Consider the following 21793-nt stretch of genomic DNA (forward strand, 5'->3'; position numbering starts at 1 on the left):
TATATATATATATATATATATATAATTTTTAACTTCTAAACTAAACAACATGGTGTTGCTGTCTTCTTAACTGTACTAGCACAAACAGTATTGACGTTTGTTTTGTGTTTTTTTTTCTGTCGAATAACAATTGCAACAACATATTTCTGCTTTGGTGTATTTCAATATAAATCTTTGAAATTACTACAGTATTTAAGCGCTCCTCTACTGACTTGTGTGTAGGGTTCAAATGTGTTATGTGGTAAAATTATACAAAAAAAAAAAAACATTCAATTTTCTCCAAGGTCTAAGACACCTCTCCTCATAAACCTTTTTAAAGAGTACTAAAATGTTTATGCGTTGTTTTTCAGAAAAGCCTCCAGTTTCAAACATTGCATTTGCCTTCAAAAAATAAAATGTTAATTTGTAAAAAAAAAAGCCCGTAAAAAAAACAAAAAACAAATAAATACTGGGAAGTTACTAGAACTTTTTCCACAATCCTGGTTGATCTCAATTCCTGGCGCTAGACCGTGACATGCAAACAGTGTTGCACAAGTGTCGCATTTGGCATCGAAACCATCACGGATCAGTCTGGCCTCCCTGTCCGGTATTCAAATATAAACAGACACACAGGTGTATTCCTGTTCCCTGTCACTTCCGTGCGGGTTTTCCAGAGAAATACAAGAGAAGGATACGTGGGAAACCTGAGACACTGCTCATCCTGCTGTAACATTTAATATGGTTGAATTAGTAGTAAACATATCACAAAAAGGTCAGAGGTCGTCAGTGGGAATGTCGTCGCATTTGTATCTGTGGTAAGATCTGAAGATTTGGAGCCGTCTACACCTGATCATTTCCCCCGAGAACAGATGTTTTTTGAACATGTCTAAATGGAATTTAAGATGTCTGACTGGTTGTTTTGGAAAAGCATGAGTGATTGTGATCTTTGAGCAGCCTGCCAGTCTCAGGAGACGTGAGACGCCAAATATGGAGATGTTCAAACCGCCACTGGGACTTGAAATTTTTTTTAATCCCACTTTTTTTTCTCTTCTATTTCTTATTTTTATTTCTATGAATACATTTAATACTTAAGTACGTAATACACAAACATGATCTGTGCCTGGTAACATGCAGTGTCACAGGAGGAGGTAATGTCACACTGACAGCCCAGACTGTGCCTCCTGCGTGACATACAGATGTTCAGCCAGCTGTTGCACAAGGTTAAGCTGATTTGGGCCAACTAATCAAAGCTTATCTTGTAAAATATGTCTCCACCTAAGTCGGCTACAGTCACATTTGCCTCTTTACATTACAGGTACACAACAATTTATGACGTGTAATTAAAGGTGCTAATCTTTGACACCAAATTCCATACGAAAAAAACAAACAATATTTTGCATTTCCGGAGACTGGCCTTCTCGCCAAAAAAAGATGGATTCTGAAAAAAGTGACCTTTAAAGGGAAGAAAAACACTGCTGGGAATGATTTATTCTTTTCTGTTTTTTTTTTTTTTGTTATAAAACCACGGTTTGCGGACCAGTCCTGGGCCGTGTACTACTGGTATTGGGCCACACCGAAATAATTTTTTTTAAATTTTGTTTTGTAAATTAAGTTATATTAATCTGCTTGGTATTTAATTTTGAAAAAATGATAACACTTGTCCACTCCTCTTCAGGTAAAAAAAAAACCGTATTAATATTAAATAATAATTATTTTACATTATATATACATGATAATTAATTTATATATGATGAAAAGAGATCAAATCACTGTCTTAGACTACGCCCGTAAGCTGACCTTAGTGGAACAGAGCAGGACGGAGAGGACTTTCACGATGAGTTAGGTGAAACCTTTTGTACAGATCTCTTGACACCGACGCCTCACAGAGATGGATGAGGCCGCGCTACTCGTTTTTTTCGTGTGTCCCAATCAGCTCCCGCCGTGAACCCGCTGACCCAGGGCTTTGTGGAACAACCTAGCAGGAACAAAGCAAAGGTTTTTCTCGAGATGTAAAAGTGGCTGCGCGGATCCTTTCACACGTCCGTGAATGTGTTGTTTAACACAGAATTCTCTTTGAACACGTTTGAGTAGGGAATGTGAGAAATGCACATCTCCATACGGCTGGGGACCAAAGGTCATTTTAACACATTTTGTTTGAATGAGCCTTGTTGAGTTTGCAGCCGAGGACGCACTTGAAGCAAGCATCGAGCTTCATGACAGCCGTCAACAGTTTCAAAATAAAACAGCCATGCATTTATCATTAATAAAAAAACAAACGTCTTGGGACTGACTGCTGTCTAGTCGGAGGACTATTTCTCATACTATCTTTTTTTAAAATTATTTTTACCCACTTAATTGGTTTTTGGATTACAGGAAAAGGAAGGAAGTTGTTGGGGTTGGCAGAGATCACTCCTCCTAGTTGCTGAGTGAGGGTGGGATACACAGAAGACTGATCACAGGCATGGTCCTATGTAGAGAATGAAAAGAAAAACATGCCTTCACAGTCATATCCTGCAAGATTTTGGACTAAGGGAGGAAATTTCTGGAGAAAAAAAAAAAGCTCATGTGACAATCCCTTTCAAAAAGATCATACGTGACTGAATCAGCGGTCTTCTTTGCTGTAAGGCAGGAGCACTAATCACTTCCACCGTGCGGCCGCTGTGTAATACTTGTGACAATATTTCAAGCACATCAATGAGAGGAAGCCCCGGAGGTAAATGTTGGACCAAGTAACCCCCCTTCATCCTACAGTCAGAACCCAGTGACCGTGACAAACACTGTTCGTTGACGAAGAAAAAAAAACAAAAATCTTGTTAGTGTCATATGAACACAGCATCTACTGCCAGTGTTGACGAAATCAACTCACTCTTTTCGTTGTATAACACACCTGGTTTATCGATGTCTCGTGGTGACCTCTGTTTGCTGATCTGTGACTCTGACATTTCACATTGATTGCGGATCGTGCGGTGGTAAACAGAGTTAGCTGCGAGCGCTCTCTTAGAATCAATAAGGTTGAGCGGGAACGTGGAAGTGAAGAAGCGCGCAACATACAAAATCTGACACCGAATATGCTCTGGATGAGCTTTGTTGTCGATTTTCTCACTTCAACATTGATTATGTAAATTCTAACGACTCCCATCAACTCCGTTCTGTGATATTATTTTTCTTCCCCTCACCTTTGTCTCCTCCCAACGGTCCACCTGCAGTTTATTCTACCTTCAATTTGTTTGTGTTTAAGATTAAGTCTTAAAATTCCTGTTTCTGTAACCTGGTCCCATGCCATACCAAGTTATTTTCCCATTTGTCAAGGCATTACGGTTGGAAAAATAGTTCTTCATTCCCCCGTGCACCAACTCCCGGAAATCCAATTTTCTTTTACAAAAAAACCCCAACTTTTTCTCCATAGCTAAAAACTCAGATATTTTGTTGGTGGATTTTCCAGGATTTCTTTTCTGGTTCTCTTATGGCACTAATTTATCACAGCTAACGTGGTTACGGAATCACTGGGTTTCGTGCATATGTTACTTTTTCTTGCACGCAGACAGTGAAAGCTCATGTCACACGGTGAAAGTGACAGTGGTAAAACATCCCAAAAGCCCTTACAGCACACTGACGAGACTACAGGACAAACATATCGTAAATGCTAATGGAAGCGGTGGGAGAACAGAAAGTCACAACAACAGCACCAGGAAATAAACAATCTGCGCGAATCTCTCCTGTGACCAAAATAGGGCACAGATAAATTGGCAATTTAAAACATACGCTGTGGAAAATCAATGTGGAAAGCTTCTATCAGGAGCTTTTCCCTTCGTATACTGAGAAGAGAACGTGTCCACAAATCTGAAGATGTTGATGCTCGGTGTATTTATTCTATGTTATTAGTACAATATATTAAATTAGAGCTGTGGGTTGAATGTAGTGGTGTCTGTAGGATTGCAGGGTTTTTTGGTTGGGAAATTGTTTTACATGTTTTGATTTCGTAGCTTTTTATTTGCAACATATCAAACCAACCCCTTTATACATTCTAATAATAATAATAATAAGTCTAATAATATGTATATAAATAGTGAACAAAAAATAGAAAAAAAATAGTTGTACGACTTAAAATATACATTTGACATTTTCTGAACTGGACTAAAGAAAAGAACTGTAACAAAAAATGAAATTCAAATGCAGCGTTCAAACACAGCACGCGCAATCTTTTCAAGGAGACGTTCATATTGGAGCCAGACCGCTTCCGTCGGCAACAAAAGGTTAAAAGCATCCAGTAACCCCTGACCTATTCCCTCTCTGAGAGTGAATTTGTAGCATCTGAACCACTCTCCTGTACTTCAACTTTTAAAAACACAGCTCGGCACACAGGTCTTGACCAGTAACCAGCAGCAGCAAATTCCTACATTTCTCAGAGCCAGCTGTTCGTGTCACAACTCCAACTCCTCACAGGTCAACACTATTGTCAAATCCCAGTTGACTTTCAGGTCAAAGGTGAGGTGGCGTGATGTTCGCAGGACTCGTGTGCGAAAACTCAACTCTCTCGGCCCATAATCTTGGCGTTTTCCTCCTCTGCCGTCTCTGAATTACGAAAGCGGCCATTTTTAATCTCCCACAGAGATATGATAATAATAGAGCTGACTAAGCCGTGTCATTCGTGCAATTAAAAAAAGGCCCAGACGGATTTTCTCCTTCACTGAACCTGCGTATAGTTTCAAGGTTTTTTTTATCGTCGTTTCATAACAGCACTCAGAAACCTCGGTCATCCACATTTTTCCTCTTTGAAAAAAAAAACATGCAACAGATTTAGGGAGATCAATAACAACAGACCAGTGTCAGCTTCGTGCATCATGTGAGCGTCACAGGAGGTGAAGTGTTTAAAAGCCCCATGAGAACAACCTCTCAAAGCCTTTTTTTTGTGCTGTTAAAATGAGCCGTGCAGTCTTCAAGGTTATGATCCAACAACTCCCATTTAAATCCTCAAGGCCCTGGAGATCTGCCCCCACAAATCCCTGTGCCTTTTTAAAACTGTACCTTCATATAGAGCAGTGAGGTGTCACAGAACACCAGCTCGGGATATGGGTTAAACTCACTGTACTGTAAGTACTCTGTAACCTTAGCGTCAGTGAGAGAACCACGCAGAAGTTTTAGGACTGTGTTGCATAAGACGTTCTAATCGCTGACATTTAAAGTCCTGTCCAAAACACAGTGGGAGGCGGGGTCTCCTCCTGCCCTTCATCTGACCACACAAAGTCAATTCCTTCCAGATTCCAACAAGCACAGAAAAAAAATACAACTTAAATATATTATACACTGCCTGTTAGATTTGTAAAAATACCAGCAACTTCTATGACTACAATAAATACACACGGTGGACGAGTGGTTACTGCTCTTGCTTTACAGTAGACTCAGTTTGATCCCTGATGGAAACGAATGGTTTTGTTGTCGAGTTTTTCCAGGATCGTCTTCTTTCGTCCACAGCGCAATAAAATGGAGGTTAAATGGATTAGGCTATTTGGACACTAATAACTGTGCGCTAGTGGTTAATGGGTGTTTGTCTCTACGTGTGACCATATGATGGAGTGTCTGGAGTGTAATCGCCCTCCTCCCATTGACAAACAGGATTGGCTTCAGCTCCCACTGCGACCCTTAAAGGATTAGGCAAGAGTGGTTAAAATTATGAGAGTAAAAGGTTGTTGATATCCTTGTGCAGCAGAGGGAGTAGTAAATGATGTACTTTAGGAGATAATATACATCACTGAAGATGTAAGAATAGCTGGGTATATCTGGGTAATCTACTGGTTTATCGTTTTTGGTCAGATGGTACACGGTCAACCATCAATACCACCAAGAGCGAAGAAATGGTGATTGACGCCCACAAAAAGCTACAGCACAACTACACACACAGTATGAACATGCAGGGATTGGATTTAAAGTTTATAGAGAAATGTCTCCTCACTGACAAACTGGTCTGAGACAGGAAGTGCTGATCTGCGAAAGAGCTGAGCAACGTCAAATTTAAATAACAAACGCAAAAAAACATTCTTCAAAACAGGAGCAACTTTCAACTGAAAAAGACGAGAAACTAGTGACTTACTGTCCGTTAATTAGACAAACCACTCGGATCCTGTTAAAAGAATGAGAACACCCACAGATGGGAACATCAGGTCCGACATCTCAGGTCAGCAGAGATCTAACCTGGCACTGCAGTCTTCATTTATTATTTATAAGGTTAGGCACTCATTAGACAAGCGTTTGATAAAACCTGAAGTAGAAGCACTGCCGTCTCATTTTTATTCATGTGCTCATTGTGTCCGTATTGCCGGACTCAAATGGAAAAGCAAAAAAAAAAAACAAAACAAAGGATTTTCAGCCATGTGGGAGGTCAGTACAAACCCAACCCATAAACAATATCACCCCACGACAAAAATGTGTTAGAGCCTTGTTTCTCGCCGTGGTGCATTTCACATGAAGCTAGCATACCTTCAAGAAAGGCGAAAGAGGAATTCCTGGAACAGATGCCAAACGTGGAAGAATTTGTGAGATTTAAAAAAAATGCAGAGAGGCAGTACTTTTATTCAGATTAGGAAAATACCAGAAAGTCACACATAGCACAGTGTAGCACTTACTTCTCCCATTAGGGAAACATGTTATTGCTTCAGACAGGAATACTCAGTTCACACCGTCAACACAGTGACACTCCCATGGTCAAGGCACCTGAGCACAGCCAACCAGAGCAAACCAAACCAGTGAGACAAGCCTAATTACGTTATGACACAAAATGGCTGTGCAAACACTCGTTGGTGGCCGCTGCTGTCGTCACCTCGTAAATTAGAAAACTGAAAAGAGATACACGAGCGTTACAACTTCAGCACCGTCACCACAGTCCACACACACACACACACACACACCCGCAACAAACATGAATACAGCGCTCACAGCTGAAGCGCCGCTTCACGCACTGGTCCTTTGTCTCTTACAGTACACGATAAACGCAGTTCATGACTGATTCGAACGACAGCGACACTTTACACAGCAACTTTACGAGGTTTCTTATGTCACTGACAGTCCAAATAAAAGAACAAACACTCACACAGAAGAAAGCTGCACGTGAATGTGAGAGTACACATGGTACTTCGGAGACAAATACTGCATTTACACACACATAAACATGATTAACGCAGCCAGAGTTATGTAAATGTTCATGTAAAGTGGCTTGAATGTAACGAGCAGGTACTCGTTACGAATATTGACACTAGACTGTATTTTATTTATTTTGATACTGATACTTAAACACATGAAGGTGTTTCGTAGAAATTTAAGGACGGCTCGATGTAACTTATTCATGTCTGATACGATGCCTATACTGCAACGTGGAGTACTTGTCAATTAACGCGTGTCACGCAGAGTATTGGTAGTAAAAAAAACTCTTTAAATACCAGTTGCACGTTGCCGTTGTGCCGTTGTGCTACAGATAATAAACATGCAACAGTGCATTTCTGAAATTCTGTTTGTGCTACTTATTAATAAACAACAATTTGCATCGGGTTCCAGGCATCAGCTGGAGTGTTCCGTAGCTTTGCATATAACTTTGGAAAATGACACAGTTCTAATTTTAAAATGTTTTGACATCAAAGCATCAGTAACTACACAACTATATTTATAGTTTTATTTTCTAACCATCTTAGAAAAGAACTCATCAAGAAGCGTCAGTTTGTTGCCACCTGGATTATCTTGGGAAAATAAACGATGGTCTGTCTTGGCCAGGACACTTTTATTTAAGAGATTTGTAAACTATTTTTTTTTCTAGGTAACATAAATGTAATTAAAAGTGAAGCCCAGGAACTACGAGAGAAATGTGACACAGTTTGAACGGGGTCTCTAAAAAAAAAAAAAAAGAGGCCATCTGTTCTGATTAATGTCAGCAAACACAAGACGAAAAAGAACACGGAGGGAATTTTCTAAACAAATTATGTTGTTCACAATTGGGCTCAGGTATCGGATCAGACGGGCTATAGTTTTGACCATTATCAGACTGATCCTGAGTATCGGATCTAGCCGTCCCAGGAGAAAAGTGGACGGGGTTTGTAGGCGACAGCAGCATGTGAGCACAGCCTGAACAAAATACTAAAACTTTGGGTTTTGGTAGCTGACAAAAAAAAAGCAGCACTTACTTTATACCTTAGCATTTATAGAAAAAGAAATGCAATTTGAAGATAAAGACTCTGGTACAGGACTCCTTTAATATATTAATGACAAAAAAATGAATCTCTGCATAGATAAAGCTTTGGAGCTTTCATTTCTTCCCTTTTCTCCTTATTACACATTTCTCTGGCCTGATATTAAAGACAAGGTGACACGTTTATGAGAAAGTAGAAGCGGAGCGAAGAGTTTTCACAAGTCAATCATAAAACTCTCTTTATGAAGTTTAATGTCTACTGTCTGCTGAGGTGTGTGTGACTATTATTCAGTAGATTGAACCGACAACCTTTCTGCAGGTCATCTTAATTCTTTTTTAAACCGTGACAGTGGCTCGTTCGCCTTTATCACAAATACGGTTCATTATTATTGAGGACGTTGTCGTTCTTAATTTAGTATCAAACTGAATTTTCTGCATGTCATGATTCAAATGGCAACAAAATGGTCATTTTAAAAAAAACCTAATCAAAATACACCTAAAAAAAGGAAAATATATTTTCCCCCACATCCAGCCTGAATGTTTGCGTCATACGTTAAAGTGCTGCATTTGAAATTTTCCAGGTTGCATTTGTGTCTGCGGTGCATCTGTGCTGCTGCCGTGTCTAATATACATATCCATTTGCATTCCCATTAACAACGTAACACAACAACAGCACTGCTGCATGGAAAGGAGGTCGGAGAAATAACTAAGAAATACACTCGATTTTCTTTTGGGTTAAAAAAAAGAAAAGAAACTGTGTCGTTTAGTTATATTAAAGGTGAAGATGAAATGTCGTGGCACGGAGTGGCATCTTTGGCTGTGTGAGACAAGAGCTGTGAGCGGCTTTAAAAGGCATGAGTCAGTGCCACACTGACCTCTTCCTCGGCGGTGCTGCCACTTATCTGAAGAGGCTGTATGAAGGAGGCCGCCTTCATCGTACAGGCGTTTCCTGCTTCCCTACAGTAAAACAGCCACACGTTCACAGTGAAGCTGGCGTTGCTGTCGGAGTCCTTCACGACAGCTGGAAGTTTGGTGGAGATGAAAACGGGCTTGGAGAGATCGGAAATATCACCGGTGATGACCTCACTGTCCAGTAGCCATTCATTACCTGTGGGAGGCAGAGGAGGAGAGTTTAGGATTTGAACAGACAACGTGTCTTAAAACTAAGGTGTCGCTGGAAAGATTTGAACCTTAACTATTATTATTCAAATCTAGTCTAACGCTGTGTCCCCTTATGATGTTTTTATGTCATAGATTATGATATTACCATAATCTGACATCTAATCTATAACCGACCAATACCGTGTTAGCATAGGTGAGCGACACGAGTATGTTATGTACAGTGTGTGAGTTCCGACTTTCGGCCGAAATCGAGTTACGTCACGCTTTAGGAATGGAACTCTAATGAAAGTTTAGGATCCCTTTATTTCTTTTATTCTTTCGTAAAAGCAAAAGTGACAAAATAATAGTCTTAAATGATCTTCTAAAGTCAGGTTTGTTTAGATGTTGTCGTTCTTTCAAGTTCCCACCCCTGCCCCCAGGTGGTAAATTCCTGAAATAGAATTTGTAAACAGAAACAGTTTGTAAAAGTAGTGGCTCAAAAAAAAAAAAAAAAAACTCCATCTAGTTCCAAGTCATTTCACGTGACAGTGAATTGATTGTATCGTCTTCTGCAAACTGTAACCAGATGTGAGTTGGTGTTGTCGTGTTTTCCGACCAGTGGAAGCAGATTTTAAGGAAAACACATAGACAAAACAAAGAAGCCTCTTTGAGTTCACCCTGAGATTAGTCCTGAGTCAGTGTCCAGGATGTCTTCTAGACATTTCTGACTGATCGACCCCTAAAAGAAATGACATTTCTGACTGATCGACCCCTAAAAACATGCGTCTTCGTTCACACTGTCACTAACGCAGCGGCATATAAAAATGAAATGGTGATGTTCTTGTCTGAAGGTGATTGCTACAAGTTCATTTACAAAGTGAATGTGTCTGTGAGAAACTGTCAGACATCTAAAACGGATTGTTGAGCTCAGGAAGGAGAGCCTTTTGTAAAAGTCTGCCTGGAGTTGCAGCATTACGTGGCCCGTCTGAATTATAACTCCCAAACCAAATAACCCTGCTGAATCTGACGAAGGGGGGTGCAAGTAAATGAATTTTGGTTGGTATTTTTAGAAGCAAGTAGACTATCTAAAAAGGGCGTGCAAAGTCACGAAGAGAAAAAGAACGAGCATCTACTGTGAAGAAAATATTACGTGAGGACGTCTGGCAAATACTTGTCAGCGATGATGAACGACGCCGATGCCTAACGTGAGGTCCCAGGGAAGCCATTTGCGAGAAGCCACTGAAATGCGCGTTACATCTGGTGAGCACTTCTAACGAGATCCATTAAAATTCCTGCTTCCGCTCTGATATGTGCTCAGACGACTGGATACAGTCAAACAGCAGAAGAGGTGCGGGATCACATAACATAGCCTGGTACCTAATATGCAGGCGGAGGCATGTGGTCTTATCAAAACATTCTAAATATAGCCCGTCTGATATCTCTGTCTGCAGGCCGTATCACTCCGAAGCAGACGGACACTCGTGTTCCCAACCTAATGAACTGACCAGCATTCACCACCGACAAATCTCCACAGCACTTCCTACTTGATCCCAAGTCAGATAACCAGTCATTACCAACCGAGGTCTCCAAACCAAGCCTGCTATAGTTCATTTTTAATATGATATTAATCAGCGCGGCTACAGCCTCAGTGAGGCTTGAACAAAAATCCCAGACTGATTGGCTCTCTTTACCCCAGCTGAAAACCGTCAACACAACTGTCATTGAAAAGTCAAATTAAATAAGGAATTCATCAAACATTTCTGAATCTTTAAAACGTTTCCATTTGTGAGCAAAAAATGTGTTCTGTGGTCAGGTGACGCGAGTCCATATTTCAGCTTGTTCGATGGAAAACGAAGGCGTTGAATTTTGTAATGTGCAAAAAGATAACACAGAAACTAGTCTTAACAAAGGTGTTTCTGTGCAGCTGGTATTTGTGATGTTGATCGTGAGATCTGAACGAAAGACAAAAGCAGGGCGTTCTCAGACATCCAATCCCTTTGCAGAACTGGCCTGTCTGCAGTTGAAATTCCATCTGAAAAAAAAAACTGCAACAAACTTGCAGTGTAGTTTAAAAAAAAAGAAGACGGATGATGTGGCAGAAAACATCTCTCTGTACCAGACGGTTTTGAAGTATAAAACAGGAGTCAATTTGTAAATTAGTTTATGGCCTAGAGTCAGAATTAGGATAATGTGAAAACACTGAGTCATTCAGTTTACCTTTTTCTTTTTTTCAAATAGAGATGGGAATTACTGGAAGTTATTTAAGTTGCCGATGTTTCAATACTGGGGACTACAAAATATTTTTTCTTCTATCAAGACAAAGAATATCCACATGTATGTTTGATCAAGACAATTTGGGAATCTGGTCACGGGCCACCAGTTGATGATCACTACAGTTTATGAATAATCTATTGCACCTGCCATTTTAACAGGCAAATGTTGGTTTCATGCAAGTTTAGAAAAACTTCACTTTCAATATTATTCCTGTAGTCTTTTATTACCAAGATCGGGCTTGGATTTATGTGATGACATCTGTAGCAGTGAATGAACTTCTTCTTACCCTCAGCTGAAAGTGTCCAGCAGCTGGGGGCCTCTTCAGTCAGTTTGCTTCCTTCTGGGAGGGACAGGGTGAGGGACAGGTTGAAAGTCTGTCCCGCTGACACTGCTGCCGGTGGCAGTGTTTTCCTGACAGCTGATTTAGGCAGTGTGGGGGCTTTGACAGGAGCTGGCATTCTGGTAGGCACAGAGTCTGTGCAGTCCTTGGATATTGAGAACTGGAAATGTGAGAAACGTGGGTGTTGGGGTTAAAAAAAAAGAGCAAAGATAAAGCTCAAAATGTTCTATATGCATAATTCATCTTTGTCATATCCAATAATATATTCAACCCCTGACCAATGAGGCAGTCTTGGAGACCAGGTCCAACACTTTGATTTGGTGGTTGTTGGTATCGGCAACGTAAAGTATCTTCCCGTCACCACTGACGCAGATTCCTCCAGGTTCATTGAAGCAGGATTTGCCCAGTTCTGGTCCCAGGGCATCTCCAGCCTCTCCTGTTCCTGCTAGTGTTCTGCACACCTTCGTCTTTGGATCCACCACCTTGATCTGGATCACACAAACAGAATTCATGGATAAAATCAGTCAAGCATATTATCACTGATAAATGGAATAGAGAAACAGAAGGAGTAAACTTTATTGACATTTGACTGTTACCTTATGGTTGTAGGAGTCGGCCACGTAGAGTAGGCTTTGTTCAGTGGCCCAGGCCACACCAAGGGGATGCTGCAGCTTGGCGTCCACTCCTTTACCGTCAACATCCCCGAAAGCAAAAAGGTTCTGGTTCAAGAAAGAGCAAAGAGTTCAGAGATAAAATAGAGGAGGCAATAAGGAGGCAAATTTCAAAACTGTAACTTTTAAACCTCTCTTTTAAACCCTCATCTGAAAAATGCAAAATGAGGATTAAACTATTTTGGAAGTCGAAGTTCAAGTGGTCATAGCTTGATTATAATTATTTCTGGCCTTAACTTCTGGGCCCAGACCCCTTAAATCCAGCCCGCAAAAAGATGTGAATAATTATTTAAATTTTTTCTTTTGATGATTTGTAAATTGTTATGTTTGTTTAGTCAGTTAATATACTCATTTACACTTTTGTATTACACAGTATTTACAAGATTAAACAAAAACAAAAAAACATGACATATAATATATCTTTTTTTGTGTTGAACAAAATGTGGGCGCAGTGGTGGACACACTGGATTTCGAAGTCCTCACTGATGGAAGATAGTAAAACAACTAAACACTGTTTAAATCTATCCAATAATTGACACTTTTGACACACTGTTGACACAACAATCTCAGCAGCCATCAGGTGTCATGCACCCACCGTTGGGTCTCTCTCTCCACCGACAAGCATCTTAACACCACCATCCTTCAGAGCGATGGTGCGAACGCTGCTGCTCTCACTGTCGGCCACAAACATGCAGCTCCACGGCTCCTCGGGGGCCAAAGCCAGACCTGAGGGCTGAGCAAAGCCAGCCTTGTGGGGGTAAGAATTGTTCCTGTTTTCCTCACTGCCGCTGCCGGCCCATCGCACGCAAGTCCCGGCCTTGAAATCACTGTTGTGTGTTGTAAAATAATAACATGACAAAGAAAAAAACCCAAAAACAAATCAATGACAATGTTTTAAAATATGACAACAGATTTCACATCTATTTTTGACAATATAACATATATATATATTTAAAAAAAGACTATCATCTCAGTAGTCGTGAGCCAGTCTCTTACCTTCCTTTGGGCAGTTTTAAAAATATTAGATTTTATAAGACTATCATCTCAGTAGTCAGTCTCTTACCTTCCTTTGGGCAGTTTACCATCAGCTAGAAACAAGGCCCAGATCTGGTGTGTTCCTGCCATAGCAATCCAAAGCACATTATATTCTGCAGCACCTACAGCAGGTATACAAATGAACAAAAACAAAAGCCACTTCAGAGTCTGAAAACTTGTACACACACTGTATAAGTACTTATGTCGCTCATGTACGCTAACACAGTGGTAAGAGAGTAGAATCCTGGACATCAACATCAGAAGAGCCTGCCATGTGCTTGGGAGCCATAATGAAGCCATCTTCCGCACATAGTGCGACGTGACGACGTATCCCTTTTTCTCTGCACCTTAATACCATTTGCTCATTGACATGCCAACAGCATCGTGAACGAGAATGAAGCAGCTCTGCGGGTTTTAGCAGCAGCAGAAACCTGACTGACATAAGTTCATACAGTTTTTACATGCTACTTCAAACACACCTGGTACAGCAACAACCACAGCGGTTACAACCCCTCTGAGACACTAAGCCGCTCTGTTGGAGTTTTTTTTTTTTTTAAATGCAGCGCAGATCTCAGCCTCTCTTGGTCACATCTGCTGGACTGTCAGAACCATTTGCCGCACTTTCAGTGATACTTCGTAGCTAACTGAGCGCAAAGACCCTTTGATGTGGTCACTTATTCATTTGCATGCTAGAAACTCATAAATATGCAATATGAGTGTTTGGATGTACTCTCGGAGGACAACTCCAATTGAAGTCAAAGGTCTCTGCGCTCGATGTCCCACGCTGTGATGTTTCAAAATACCAGGTTGTGTCACCCAGCAGTGGACGGCAAAACTTGTCAACTCCAAATGATTTATTCTGCTGAATTAAGACACGGGGAAGAAAAAAAAACCTCACGATTCTGTTACTGCATTATTATTTGCTGTATGTGTTAAAGATGTCTCGTACAAATGCGTATGCTTATTAAAAGGTCAAATGGTCGTACATAACATAACATAACATATTTCTGTTTGGATGATATCTGCATATTAAACAGGTGTTCAACAATTATAAGACTGTCCTGTTATTTAAATTTGTACAAATTATTATCATCATGCCTATTTCGAGAAAAACTTATCTAAGAATACAATTATCTATGAATCACTGAAACAAAAAAAAAAACAAAAAATACAATTTGTGTCATGAGGTCATGAAAGAAAATCTCTTCAGTAACCGGATTAGCTTAAACATGTTTTTGTAAAGACTATTCTTTGTTTGTGTTCACATTCAAAAAAAGGGAAAAATGATCATTTAAGCATATTGTTTGGGAGTGTACAGCTCCACAGAACTTCCTGGCTCTGATTCTATCTCTGTCCATCTATAGATGATGGCTTATGCTTTCTGCTTTCCAAAAAAAGAAAACAAAAAACACAGACCAGGTCGGACTTTAAAGCATGGCATTGTGATGAACAGAGGTTTGATCTGAAAATTAAATCTTTTGGTCAAACAAAAATGGTAGAAAAGGGACAAATACTGAGTTTTTACTAATTAATAGCTATGTACTTAACAGACTTTATAATCTACGCTCCTCTGTGGATCCCTTATTATGTGTGATTTAGCACTAACAGTTTTCAGGGGAAATTATCCAACAAAAGACTTCCAAAATTTTCAAATTCATGCCAGTCACTGACAAATGGCTGCTTTTGTTTTAATTTGCTAAGGCTTTTGACCCTCAAAATAAAAAGGATGAAACAAAGAAAGGACGATCAGGAAGGGTGTGGGGCTGATGTTTATCGTTGGTGTTATTGATTGTGCAGCAGCATTAAAAGAAAGGCTACGATCAGCAGAAAGGGACTCAGTGAGGCAGACAGTGACAGCGAGGCTAGGTACAAAAGGGTGGAGATAAAAAAGGTTGAAAAATGTTGCCCTTCAGTCTTTTTACACTACAACACAATACTGACCCGCCGAGCCCAGAGTCACATCCCAGGGTGAGCTGATTGGCTGCTGAGGCCCCATGGCTCCGCCCTCCTTGTCTGTGCCTTGAGCTCCGATGCCAGCGAGGGTGCTGACTCTTCCCTCTAACAGGTCAATCTAACACACAAACAAAGGCATGACCAGAAGGTCACCGGGATTGATAATGTTTCCTCCTAAACGGCAACAGAGGACAATACCTTTCGGATCAGGTGGTTTTCTGTATCAGCGACATACACTGTGTCTCCATTTATGGCAACACCCTGAGGGGCGTTAAAGGAGGCTTCGGACAGGTCACCATCTTGACTCCCACTTTCAGGTCCTGCAGCACAATTGATGACACCATTAATGTTATAGAGATGCTTTTTAACGTTGCTCCTCGTGTAAACTAAAGCCTAGTTGCTTGCATATGGGTGAACACAGCGTTTATTTGTTTTCCTATTTCTGCTGAGCTGTCATGCTGCACAAACACCCACTTAATTTATAGCTTACCGCCTTGTAATTTAAAGATGGAATCTACGAGTTTTAGGTCAAAGCCAGCAGCAGTTCACACTGAGGCTTGTTCTGCATATTTGGACATTGACGGAACGTTACCTCCAAAACAGATGTTTTGACATTAATGTAAATAACCCTAATATCCTGCAGGTCAGCGCGCTGTGCAGCTGAGCGTGCAAAGAGGAAACATTGCTTCATCATTGCTTTTCCACAGATAAAAGTTAAGAATTAAAATTCATTTTAATTTGATCAAAGTATGCCTTTTCAGTTTTTATCACAGCAATTTGCATATTTTCCACAATGTTGGAAAAGAGTGATCAACTGAATTACAATTAGATGAAAATGTCCTTCTTCCCCTCAAAAAATACTTTCATCCCTGCTACCACATACAACTGAGCAGACCTGCAACACTGAAAGTTCTATTCCTGCCCTAAGTAATATTTGTACGATATATCAGTGGTTTGTATTAATACGTATCTATTAATATATTAGGAATATTTGTCCACAGAAAGTGCAATTTCATCCTGTGTTTGTACTTTCTCATTTTGTCCACTCTGAATTCCTGTTCCCAGCATGCACTAGTCCCCCCGTTGCCAAATGCACTGTTTGTCTTGGGACAGCAAGGACAATCATGTGGCTCCTTTGAGCTTTTTAAAACATGTGAGCGATCTAAAAATATCAATACTCCTTATGTGCTTTTGGTTAAGTTTTTTCATCATCAAAAATATATAATCAGTGATTTATAAAAATGTCACTCCTGTACCACTTACTTACCTCCAATCGCATTCAACAGAAACCCGTATGAGTCCACCACTAGAATGCGGTTGTGGCCAGTGTCTGCGATGACCAATCTTTTCCTGCCGCTGTCTATCGCCACCTTTCCAGGAAATGACAGTATGCTGGGTTGCAGGGAGTCCCTGTATAGCTTGATTCCCACCGTGTGTGTTTTCAGCAGGCCTCGCTCCCCGTAGTGGCGGAGGGCACAACGGGTAAAAAGTGTCAGCCTGTCACTGTGGCCTTCACCCACCATGGAGAAGAGAAGATTGGCACGCGGTCCAAGCAGGACCAGCGTTGGCCAGCAGGACACCTCCAGCTCATGCCAGAGGTGAGCGTCGCCGTCGTTCACCACCGGGTGGCAGATATTGTAACGAAGGACGGCACTGCGAACATTGTCCAGGACCTAAGAGGGATGAGTCGGAAAACCACATGACATTTGTGAACTTGAATGCCCTTCCCCCTCCTTTTGCTATATAAAGAGGACAGTTTTGGCTTTTCAATGATACCAAATGTGAAATGGAGCTCCACTGAACTTCTTTTGTACAAAAAGCACCACTTTTCAATCAATAAAAAATATATCAAGTAAATCAGTGCTATTCCACTCACTTTGGGACAAATACAAAATATTTAAACTTAATTAGTTTGCCTTGCTAGGTCCATATTTGCAACAGTTTTGTCTTTTTTCTTTGTTTCTGTTAGCTCTGTCTGTACTTCTGCTGCATTTAAAAATAATAATAAGCTACTGCAAAAAAGCAGACTTAACACAAGCACTTTTTGCAAATTGAAAACCAGAATTCAAGCTTCATATTATACAAGAGTCATTAAAAAAAACATCTAAATACAAACCTACCTTTTCATTTGGGAACTTAGCAGAGTGAACACCAACAATAACCAGTCCATCTTGTTAGACAAAAGACAGGAAAAAAAAACAATTAACACATGGCACATTCACACTACCTGCATCAACACAAGACAAAAGGCAGTAAAAAAAACAATTAACACAATTAGCACATTCACACTACCTGCATCAACACAGATATAAATGACATGTTCATAAAAGAAACAATCGTGAACCAGAAGAAAACCTCTTTTTTTGTTTGTCATTATACAAGGTTGCATGGCAATAGTTTAAAGCCTCAAGGCCAAAGAGCATCATTTCTCATATTCATGAAAGATTACTCAGTAAGCCTATTATATAAGCAACGGAGGTCAGCGGTATTATTTCACTTTATACTGAGACTGTGGATTTTGAGATGTTATACAACTGAAGTGGTAAAAAGAGATGTGATTCCGTTTTAACAGACCGTCATAATGTATTATATTATATATGATATTGATATGAAAAAGCAACATACAAAAATACAACTCAAAAATAGCTTCAAAGGATTGATGAATTTCAGTTATTACTGTGCATCTTGAAGGTGACTTGTGGTAAAATAAATTCAAAACGTTAATCTGATTTTAATCTTCTCAAATTAATTAACTTTACCAATTCATTTGGACGGCCTGACTAACGACAATGATAACCTCATCTTAAAGCTACCTTTTCATTTTAGAGACACTGGTTTAGATTTCACATTATTCATATCTCGAGCCATTTCATTAAAGCAACACAAAGCCCCTGTTCCTTCATGAATGGGTCTCACTACACATTTCCTCTCACCGCCTGCAGTGGATTTGGTCATTCGTGGCATATTAGGACAGACGGCAGTGATGATGGGTGAATGGTGAGAGTGAGTGCACAGGGTGGCTCCCACACCTCACAGACCAGAGCAGAAAAACAGAATGTTCTCATAACTGTGCCAAAGATAAGGTCTCCATGATACTACTGTGTAGTGGCACTGAGTGTGTATTTTCTGGGCCCAACTGTTACACAACTAAAAATTAGCTTTATGAGATGATTTCCTGAGGGACCAGAGCTGCGCCGATGTGACTTTGCCTACACAGGCTGCCAAAATGCCAAAAAGTACACGGTGAGCTTTAGCATCCGTCACTGCGGATCGGTAATATTTTTAGCCACAGCGATACGGTCCTATATTGTCCTATGGGAGCAGACAAGGACAGTCTTCGTCCCCTGTGAACTGTTCCGTGGTATGCCAGGAGACATGCAGAATAGGATTTTTCATCCACAAAGGGTAATGTCAGGCTGAAAGATTTTTATCTAATCCTATTTCCACATCAGATGCTTTACATTGTAATCAGTTTAAATGTCACCAGTGGCGTTTGTTCAGCTATGATCACTATTAGGAAATTATTGACATTTCTTACTTGATGAAACTAAAGTGAGGCAAATGATGCATTACTTAATTTTTGCTTTATAATTTTAAAGGAATTAAGTCATAATTGGTTTGATAAGATATTACAGGGAGACAAATTGCACATTCCTTTGTGTATTCACAGGAAAATGACTGAATGAGCTAATCTAAAAAGATGGCAGGGAGAGAAAGCCCATGGTGAGGGAACGGGCCGGTGTCCAGCATCCTGAAAGCTCAAAGCCAAAACAACCCTCAGAGACAATGTCCTATCTTATACAAAAATTGCCAAGTTATTATAAAAGTGTCAGCCTCTATGTCCCATTTCATTTAACTGGAATGAAGTGATTGCTAATAAAGATTTGAGACACTAAAACAATGGTTAATGATGATATAGAATATACTCTAATTTTATACCCACTTTACAGAGATGATTGGGTGGGAATGACGAGCTAACACTGATACAACTACATGGAATTAAAATATTCTACACCGATTTGGATTGGATTTCATGTAACATGCAAAGCTGCAAAGTTCAGTATGACAAAATGCTGCAAGTATTTGGAAGCCAGAATCATAACCATAAACTTTACAGGTGTATTTTTTTCATACCTTCCACTGAGTGTTTCTCCTCAAGCTGGTGGAGATCTGGCAGGATGTGCGTGCAATTGATGCAGCAGTAGGTGAAGAAGTCCAGCAGCACAACTTTGCCAGTCAGCTCTTTGTTTAAAGAAAGAGGAGCCTCTGTGTTCAGCCATTCCAAACCTGAAGCAAACCAGGAAAGTTGAAAATGAGGCTGTTACATCTTAAATTGATTAGTCACCAGGACGCAAATGTTTTGCAGTGCATTCGGTACAATCAGGTGAATGCCTTTGGCCTTAAAGCACCAAAGATTTAAATCAATATACTGAACATTTAGATAAACAACTGTTAAGAGTTTATGTTAAAATGGTTTTCTTTTATTAATGAAAAAAAATATTGGACTCAACATATATTTCAGCCTCAAACTGAATAAAAGGCATTTATGGTTTGGACTTACTGCTTGTTTTAAGTGTCATTTGAGCTTCTAACAAGCATTATAAAAGCCCTTACTGAGAATTTTTTCTTTATCAATCTAGCACTTGACCTGGATGGAATAAGGACAAGTACCAGTTGGAGACACTACTCATATTTTCACCATAGAGAATGTTGCAAGTGCACATAGCTCAAAAGCTGAACCATCCTTTCCTTAATGTTGCAACAAGAGTATTACAGTTTATCTACCGCATGATTTACACAACACTGACTAATGTTCACAAAGTGTCTCCCATCATTCTCTTATTATTATAGGCAATAACTGGTCTATGCTTTATTTTCCATAACAAACCAGATTGTTAGTTGTTCTGCAGTGTTAGTTAATATTATAACCAAGACAACTAGCAGATCTTTCTCACGGTGTGGGATTAGCACCAATTTGAGAAAAATATGGTATTATCCTATCTGTAATGAGCTAAATCTTAAACCACAAATGTTTGAAGAACTTGACAGTTTATGTGCTTTTTCAAATCACTTACTAGAAGAGCTGCAAACTCTAAGGGTAAAAATAATGTCCTTCCAAACAGTTCTTGTTACAAACAATGACCTGAAGGACTTAGAATCTCCATAGACAACCACAGATATAATAAAGATAAACTAAGACAGACCGCAAACCCGGCTTTTACTGAGCAAGCGCTGCTCTAGATCGCCATCTACTGGTGTATTAAAATATTATCAACACAATTATATTGAAATTTCTATCACAAACTTCCTGAAATCCGGAACTTATGTATGTTTCTTTAATATAGACACACACACACACACATATATACCATTATATGCTGACGTGCCGCTAATATTTACGCTTTATTTTAAAATGTAAAGGGGAATGAAGTAGAACACATTACTAATTTGAATATGTAATTGTTTGTGCAATGTATTACGCCAGATTTCACCACCAGATTTAAGAACAAGCCACACTTATAAGTGAAATTATTTACTTATCTGACTGTGTGGGAACCAGTGGTTTAATTTTAACTTTTATAGATACCTTTTTTAGTTGTAAACGTGAATGACGTAAAGTACTTTGGAGTAATAGTTGAGCGTAGTTGATAGACTACATTGACATACAAGTCAGGTATGGGTTCTAGAAGTATTCCGTTTCCCCTATGCTAAACCTAAAGTTAGTGTGCTCTGGGTTCTGTACTGACATGTACTGTTGGCTAACTTTGCACTATAAGCTGAGCGAACACTGTGCTAAATAACCACGCTAATTGCAGCAGTTAAAAGGTCCAACCTGTGTGGAAATCTGGTATTTTTAAGTCGCCTCTTTCGTCCAAGTCTTTTAGATACTGCAATACGAGAGTTTCTTCCTCCTGTGCCGTTGGCGCTTCTTCTAAATCTAAGTCCAGCTGACTCTGGATGGGAAACAGAGTAGCGAGGCTGCACTGGGACGCCATGTTTCCTACAACAACAATTCCGCCAGTTAGGTAAATGCACAACGGAGATTCTATAACAGTCGCACTGGTATACTGAATAGATGATAAGGGAGTTATTTCGTAATTAAAAAAAAACATGTTAACAGGAAATTTCAACATAATTAAACACAGTATTATTTTACTACTTTATCTCGTCTTCTGTATTGTACGTGATTTTTCCGTAGTGTGTGGAAACTGCCGTTATGTGCCTATTGTTGTTTTTACTCAATTTAATGACGCGCTCTGGCGGTAGTAT

General features: G+C 39.8%; 1 protein-coding gene across 1 annotated transcript; it reads right to left on the reverse strand.

Moving 5' to 3' along the window:
- Positions 1 to 1570: 1570 nt before the first annotated feature.
- Positions 1571 to 21750, reverse strand: nhlrc2 (NHL repeat containing 2). The gene is made up of 12 exons (XM_008313777.3): positions 21357 to 21750; positions 19658 to 19810; positions 17644 to 17693; positions 16791 to 17196; positions 15722 to 15843; positions 15512 to 15641; positions 13599 to 13692; positions 13131 to 13362; positions 12461 to 12583; positions 12143 to 12352; positions 11811 to 12024; positions 1571 to 9257 (listed from the first exon to the last, which is right to left on the reverse strand). Exons 1-12 carry the CDS (start codon positions 21655 to 21657, stop codon positions 8995 to 8997), a joined length of 2298 nt encoding a protein of 765 aa, XP_008311999.2. The 5' UTR covers positions 21658 to 21750; the 3' UTR covers positions 1571 to 8994.
- Positions 21751 to 21793: the final 43 nt, after the last annotated feature.

The sequence above is a fragment of the Cynoglossus semilaevis genome, chromosome 8 (assembly GCF_000523025.1).
Source record: "Cynoglossus semilaevis isolate Cse_v1.0 chromosome 8, Cse_v1.0, whole genome shotgun sequence".
Lineage (NCBI taxonomy): Eukaryota > Metazoa > Chordata > Actinopteri > Pleuronectiformes > Cynoglossidae > Cynoglossus > Cynoglossus semilaevis.